General features: G+C 38.6%; 1 protein-coding gene across 1 annotated transcript in view; it reads left to right on the forward strand.

Moving 5' to 3' along the window:
• The first annotated feature begins 3,255 nt into the window (after positions 1-3,255).
• Positions 3,256-8,267, forward strand: part of PHF20 (PHD finger protein 20) — a 197,154-nt gene continuing 192,142 nt past the window's right edge. The window contains exon 1 of the mRNA XM_007934622.2: positions 3,256-3,338. Coding sequence (XP_007932813.1) covers positions 3,256-3,338 — 83 coding nt within the window. The remainder of the gene's footprint in view (positions 3,339-8,267) is intronic.

The following is an 8,267-nucleotide window of genomic DNA, read 5'->3' on the forward strand; positions in this document are numbered from 1 at the left end:
TTTTGGAATACTTTGAGTAGGATCGGTATCACTTCTTCTCTGAATGTTTTATAGAATTCTCCAGTGAAACCGTCTGGGCCAGGACCACCCATAAGCTTTTAAGACTCCAGTTGCTACTCACCAAAGTCAGATGTAAAGCAGTGTTTTTGTGTAATATGTTATGCCAGTTGAGCTCGATGTCCCCTGTGACCATGGTCCCAAGTCCATAGGTCCAACTGCTTGGTTCCTCACGGTAGGCTGGCTGTGGCCAGGAAGCCACCACAACCTTGCCCCTTGTTAGCTCTACTGTACACCTGGACATTCTCATAGCACATACAAATATGCATGTAGAAACATTGTCTGCCAATCCTATACATAGTCATGGGCATATTCCCCCCCTGCCTAGACATACTCGATCATTCAGCCTATCCACCTATAGATCAGTGCTTTAAGGCTATAATTTTTATAGAAGCAGACTGCCATATTGTTCTCTCTTGGAGAGGCTGGTAGGTTCTAGCTGCTGACCTTTCAGTTGGCAGCTGAGCACTTAACCACTGTGTCATCAAGGCTCTTAACAATTATCTACACCTGTTTTATCATTATCTTTTTTTTTAATGCTCATGAATTTTGTGAGCTCAAAGTGGTGTAATTTTGCATCTTTCTTTTTTTACATAAAATATTTCAAGCACATTTTCTATAAGATATGCTATTACACATCAGATGTGAGGACCCATGTTTGTGATTTTTCCATATTCATTGTAAAACTATTCTTCTAGTTTGTGTCATGCATTGCCCTGGATCTGCTCTGGCATTGTTTGGGAAGTCCAAGAGTTTAGTGGAAAGGCAGAAGTTAGTCTGGGGTAGCTTGCTGTAAGAAGTGGCCTGCTGAGTGCCCCAACAACTCAGAAGGGCTCTATCTCCATCGGAACTACCACTATCCCCTTTGATTGATTTGGATCTTCATAGATTACCTCAGTGATTCTGGGAGTTGGTCTTTTGTGTGGGCTACTTTTTAGATAAATGGCCTCATTGAATACATTTTTTTTTTTTCATCCTTAAAAGCAAAATTGCTTTACTCTTTAATTCTGATCATAGAGATAGATTTTACTTATTTAGAAAATCACTGCCAATTTCAGTATCCAAAGGCTTGATAAAGAAAAAAAAAGATTATTGTAATTGCTGTCATTATGTTGTACACCTGTAAAAAGTTGAATTGGCAAAAATTGTGTGATAGATACATTTACAATAATCTGGAAAAAAGAGTAGCTTCTGAGACTGCTTGTGGACAACAAAACACCTCATTGGATTTGATTCCTTGGTTTGAAGGTTTAGGGTCATGATTTCATGGGCTATCCCAGTTAACTGGCCAGATAATGAGTTTAGTGCTTATGTTCTACCTCCTAGTTCCTTGCATAGTGCCTGGGGCCTTAAAGTAAGGAGTCATCCAGGGCACAACAGTTGGTCTCATTACTTGTAACAGCAGAGGAAAAAGGAGAGTCAGGAATAGGAGGAGGAAATGGTAACATAGTGCCTATGGCACTAGATTGCTAACCAGAAGGCTGGTGGTTCAAACCCACCAGCCACTCACTCCTCGGAAGGAAGGTTGGGCAATCTAGTTCCATAGTGATACCGCCTCGGAACCCAAGGAGGGGGTTGCTATGAGTTGTGTCTGACTTGACAGCCCATAACAACAACAACAACAACAACAACAACAACATGGAATGTGTGGCTAATTGCCTTCATGAACAACTACCTTCTTTGTCATGAGACCAGAAGAGTTGGATAGTGCCTGGCTACCATTACTGAACATTTTGATCAAAAATTCCATAGAAGGAGCCTGATCAAGAGGGGAAAAATGTTGAACAGCATTTCAAATTCTTACAGACTCTAGACTTTCTGGAGGTATGAAAGTTGGATGAACACTTGAGATTATAGCCCTGAGATAATCTTTAAATCTTAAACCAAAAATATCCCTTGAAGTCTTCTTGAAACCAAATGATGGTTCAGTTTGATTAGTAAACAAGGTATGCCTTGATCATTGTAGAAGCTCTGGTGGCACATTGGTTAAGCCCATCGGCTGCTATCCAAAAGGTCGGCGATTTGTACCTACCAGCTACTCCGCAGGAGAAAGTTGAGGCAGTCTGCTTCTGTAAAGATTTACAGCCTTGGGAACCCTGTAGGGCTGTTCTACTCTGTTCTAAAAGGTCGCTGTGAGTCAAAGTCTACTAGATGGCAGTGGGTTTGGTTTGGTTTTGATCATTATGCTCTTTTAAGAACTATATAGGATCAAATAGAGAAGAACAACTCAAAAGACTCATAGCAAACCCTCCTATTGTTAATAAGGGAGGAACAACTCAGAAAAGGAGGGTGAGAATGGTTGTACAACTAGAAGAATGTAATCAGTGTCTCTGAATTGTACATGTAGAAACTGTTGATTTGGTGTACGTTTTGTTGTGTATATTCTCAACAACAAGATAAATAAGACATAAAAGAAAGGGAGCATAAATATACAAGACAGGCTTGAGAATAAAGAGGTGACTTAAGATTCAAAAGCAATGGATGGAGTTAGAATATTTTGTATTGTTCTTTGCTAGTAATATTGAAAATCTGGATAAAATGGACAATTAGGAAAATGTAAGCTGTCAGAATTGATGCCAGAAGAAGTAGAAAATATACATAAATCAAAGAAAATAAATCTCTTTCTTCCTAAAGTAGAGCCAGATGTTAGTGATTCTCTAAGCTTTTGTTTGCATCCTTCAAGTAGCAATTACAACTTGCAGTTATTTCATTTATCTGTCTAAATTTTTTGTTTTCCCCTGAGAGACTGAAGGTTTTGTGAGGGCAGGAGCTGTATCTCTTTTGGTCTTGACTGTTTTCCTAATGCTAGACCTTAAACAGATTTCAGAAAATATTTATCGAAAGCATTAGAAAATCATTGAATTTGACTGGAGAAATTGTCTTTGAAGTTTTGAGGGGGTCCCTTACAGGTGAGTCCTTAGTAAGCGGTGTTGAAGTAGGATTTTCTCACAATTACAGAGACTGAAGGATGCTGGATAATAGAGGAGGAACCAGTAGAAGGCATGCACGCCTGTGTTAGAATAAGGCAGAGTGAAAGGGCGATGGCAAGGTTTCGTGGAGCTTTGTGTTTTGAATAATACCTGTTTGTGTCTTATGTGTAGTGAGTGATGCTACACTCTGGGCAGACTTTGCCTAAGTTTCATAAATATTTAATTGGCTTTTTCAGGAGAATAAAGGCAGCCCCGTTGATGACTGAAAATGACAAAGCATCCACCTAACAGACGAGGAATCAGCTTTGAAGTGGGAGCCCAGTTGGAAGCCCGGGACCGATTAAAAAACTGGTACTTTTACATTTTTCCGTTAATTAAAGCCCTTCAGTAAAGGACCTTTGTCAGCACTGATAAAGAGTGTAGCGTAGGCTTTTCTCTGGTGCTTTCCTGCTCGTTGATTCTTGGAAGATGGAAGGAGACTTAAGTCTAGAGCAGTGAAATGTCCTTTCTCTTTGGTGCAGGGATCCCTGTGTTCATACTTGTTTTTCCTTTTTGCCTCTTCAGCTGAAGGAAAAAAACATGAATGGCTACAGGAAAGGGAAGAGTTAATAGTGGCAGTGTTCCTTCCCTTGGCTGCCTCTCAGGAAGAAGAGAGGAGAGAAAGATCAGGGATGGAAGAATGAAGAAAAGGGGTTAGTTTGAAATAGCTCATGTGTTGTGAACAACACCTCCTGTTTTCTTGGGTGTGTTATAGTATGGTTGAAATACACAAAGGCACTTTAAGGGATTGGATTCCGGAGCTGAGAGGTTGTACTCCAGACTTTGTCATTGACCTGTGACCTCTGGTTAGTAATTAGCCACTTTGGGCATCAGCTTTATTTATAAATATGGGTACTAGTAACATTGGTGTTGCAGGGTTGTTTTGAGAATCACATAATCAAACTGTGTGGGGTGCTGTATGGAAAATTAATTTGTTCTGTAAACTTTCATCCAGATCACAATAAAAATAAAAAAAACAAAACAAAAAAACCTATGAGGAGAGAAGCCTTATGAACTGTAGAATTATGGCTGCTGTTGAGAACATCTAGAATCTGGTCGTTTGTTAGTGCTCAAGGTGGGGTGGGATTTCAGAATTCAAACCTATTTGAGTTTTCATAAGGAAGAGCTTAGCTTTCTGGTTAGTGGTAGGGTGACTCAAAGTGAGTTGGTTCCTTGAGTGTAGGAGGAGGAGACAGGGTAGAGAGGCAGAGAAGTGGCTGGGACAGAAAACTCCCTCTGTTGCCTTTTGGAGCCGGAAGGTTTGATCTTAGCATTAGAGACATTTTGAATACCTAGCTGTTTTTTGGCTGTTTGTATAATCTATAATTATTTCCTTTTTTGCTTTCTCTCAGAATTTTGTAAAGCAGCTTTTTGTGCTAGAGAATCAAGCTGCTTTTGCTTTAATTTGTAAAAAGTTAAAATAGAGGGAAAAAACATAATAAAATTATATAATTGTCATTTATAATTTGTAAATACTAACATTTTAATTTTATTTGCTGTATATTTTTGAAATGAAATATTTCTGATATAATGGAAGTCTTCCTTTATGCCCTTCCTAATTCAATTCCTCTCCCTTGTTCTATAGAGGCAATTCCGTAGATAAAATACAAGTTGGTGGTATCCTTTCTGTCCATGTTTTTACCATTTTAGTACATACATGTATCCATAAATACTAATTAGAATCATTTTGGGTTTTAAAAACTTTTATAAATGACATGATACTGTTAGGTTATTTTCTGCATCTAGTATTTTATACTCAACATATTTATATTATTTAACCATATTGATATATAGAACATTTATTCTAACGTGTATAACTGAAAAAACTCACTGCTGTTAAGTTGGATCCAACTCATAACGACCCTTCCTTGAGTGTCCAAGGCAGTATCTCTTTGCAAGTAGATTGCCCAGTCTTCCTTCCAGGGAGAGGCTGGTGGTTTGAACTGCCAGTCTTCTGGTTAATAGTCAGATGCCTTAGGCACTATACCACCAGAACTCCTCTAAGGTGTATAGAGTTCTATTTTATGAATATACCACATTTTATATATCTAGTTCCCTACTGATGGACATTTAGATTTCCATTTCTTCACTTTGTACAGTGTGCTTTTGTTAATATCCCTGTAAATGTCTCTTTGTGCACATGTGCAAGAATATTTCTTGGACAGTGGCTTTCAAACTATTTTGACCACAATCTGCAGTAAGAAACATTTTAAATCCAATGTAGTATCCACCATACACGCATATTAATTTATCTGAAGCAAATATTTTATGAAATAGTACTTAACCTTAATATATACATTGTACTCTTATTTTTTTTTTCTATTTCCTTAAAACACACACAAAAAACGCTAGAATCATTTGATTTTACAACATGAGCTGCAGTTTGATAAGCTATGCTCCATAATGTGATATAGACATTTTCAGTTTCATCTAGAAATTGCCAAGTTGCTCTCCAAAATGCTTATATTAATTTATAATCCCACCAATAGTACTGGAAACTTCTGTTTTCAATATCTCTAGCACCTCTTGCCTTTGACAGACTTTTGAATTTTGTCAGTCCTTTGGTTATGAAATTTTATTGTTGTTTATTCTGTGTTGCCCATATGGCATCTGTTTTTTTTTTCATCACGTCTTTTAAGACATGCGTTTTGTGACTTGTCCTTGACTATTTTTCTATTGAATTATTTGTCTTTTCTTACTGATTTACAAATGTTTTAAGTAATATATTATAGATTTCCATTCTTTGTCAGTTTATTTGTATGGAAAAGTCTTCTACCAGTCTGTGGCTTGTCTTTTCATGTATTTATGGTGTCCTTCATTGTACATACGTCTTAAGTTTTAGATTGAAAAGTATTACCAAACTTAACTTTATGGGTTTTACTTTTTGTGACTTGAATAACAATTCTTCCCTATTCATTAGTTAAAATTTATTCTTTTATATTCATCTAAAAGGTTTAAAATTTCGCTTTTCACATTTAAATCTTTAATCTGCTTAGGACTGATTTTGTGTATGGGATGATCTTGGTAATTAACATTGTATTAATAACCATTTGCTCCAAAGTGATTTGTATGACAGCCCATCCTTCCCCAATGGATCTGCAGTATCACTTCTGTATATCAAGTCCCATATATACATGGCTCTGTTCTGAGCTCTTTAGTCTATTTCACTGATTTATGTTTACTCCTGTGCGGTTCATACCCACCAGCCACTTTTGCTGAAGGAAGATTGGACAATGCACTTTCTAAAGATTTACCACCTCGAAAACCCAAAGGGGGTCACAATGAGTCGGAATTCACTCAGTGACAGTGAGTTTGGTTTTCTTATGCTAATAAACTCAAACCAAACTCACCGCCATTGAGTCAGATCCATCTCATAGGGGCTCCTCCCTGGTTTTCCGAGGCAATATCACTACAGAAGTAGATTGCCTAGTCTTCCTTCTGAGGAGAGGCTGGTGGGTTTGAATTTCCTGTGCTAATAACAACACATTATTTAATTGATACTGCTTTAAAATAAAGGCTCTCTGGTAGCTTAGTGAATAAGGCATTTGACTGCTAACCAGAAAGTCAGTAGTTCAACCAGCTGCTTCACGGAAGGAAGATGGGACGTTCTACTTCAGTAAAGATTTACAGCCTTGGAAACCCAATTGGGTCTCTATGAGTCAGATTTGACTCAGTTTGAAGAAACTGACATCTTTATGATAGAGTTTCTGCCCATGAAAATATACCTTGTGTTTATTCACATTTTCCTTTATGAACTTCAGCAATGTTTTATAGCTTCTATAAAAGAGGTTACACATCATATATCACATTTATTCCTGCATAGAAATAAAATCAATGCAATTTAATTGTTCCACTTTCGCTTTTTCACCAGTGCACATGCAGCACTTCTTCCTCTGACTCTTGACTACTCAGAGCTAGGTTACACTTCACAAGATAAAGGGCACAGTCCTTCAGACTGCCACATCTCCCCAAGACTTCAGATGCTAGCCTCAGGGTATCCACAGCGTCTACATTTCTGACCTAAACCAGAAAACCCAAACTGGTGGTTGTCAAGTCAATTCTGACTCATGGTAACTCCGTGTATTACCAAGTACAAGTGCTCCATAGGATTTTCTTGGCTGTGACTTTTTTTTTTATTTAATTGTGATTTGGGTGAAAGTTTACAGAGCAAATTCACTTTCCATACAGCAGTTCACATACATGTTGTCTGATGACATTGACAGTTTACCCCAGTGCAACACCTCCCCTCCCACTTCCTCCCAATAGTTACCTCTTCCCTGTGTCCATCCCTCCATGCACTCCTGCCCCTGAACTGTCTCCCTGTGCATAAACAGCCCTTCTTTCTCCCATGATTATTCTTTCTCCCATGATTATTCTCTCCAAGGGATGTATCTGTGTCATATAGGCTGAGGATGGCATGATGTACCAGTCGTGAGGACTAATTGTTTCCATGAATCTTTGATTTTCTTCATTCTTCTTTGCTATGGACGAAGAGAGACCCATCGTTGCATCTAGATGGCTGCTTGCAAGCTTTTAAGATCCCAGTTGCTACTCACCAAAGTAGGAGGTGGAACAATGTTTTGTGTAGTATGTTATGCCAATTGAGCTTGATGTCCCCTGTGACTGTGGTCCTGATTGGCTGTGATTTTTATGAAAGCAGATTGGCAGGACTTCCTTCTGCAGTGTTGCTGGGTAGGTTCAAACCACCAACCTTTATGTTAGCAGTCTTGTGCAAACCTTTTGTGCCACCCAGGGACCTTCACTTCTGATTTGGCTACAAATTTGGGTTTCTCTCTATCCCTTCAGGATACCAGCTGGAAGCCCAGGTCCCTTCTGATCTGCTGCTCACTACTCCCTCAAGTTCTATAATTTACTTACAGTATTCATAGGAAGGGTTATGCATACTCTTATAATTTTATTACAGCAAATAGGATACAAATGAAGATGCATAAGGTGTGATCTGGGAACGCTCTCAAAAAAGGTTTCAAAAGGGGACAGGTTGTCCTCCCACGTACATTGATGTCTATCAGCCAGGAAGCTCATGGAGCTTTTATTGGAACGTCATAGTGTAGGCATGATTGATCGAATCATATCCCCTACCCCCACCTCCACCCCCAGGTCCGGAAGTGGTCTTTCTCCCACTTGAGTCACCTCATTAGCATAAACCTTCAAGTGTGGTCTGGAGATTTCATCAAAGACAACTGATCACTGGGGAGAAATGAAAGGTTTTAGAAGTTAACT

Source organism: Orycteropus afer, unplaced genomic scaffold, assembly GCF_000298275.1.
Source record: "Orycteropus afer afer isolate SDZICR_OR568_19922 unplaced genomic scaffold, OryAfe1.0 scaffold00020, whole genome shotgun sequence".
NCBI lineage: Eukaryota > Metazoa > Chordata > Mammalia > Tubulidentata > Orycteropodidae > Orycteropus > Orycteropus afer.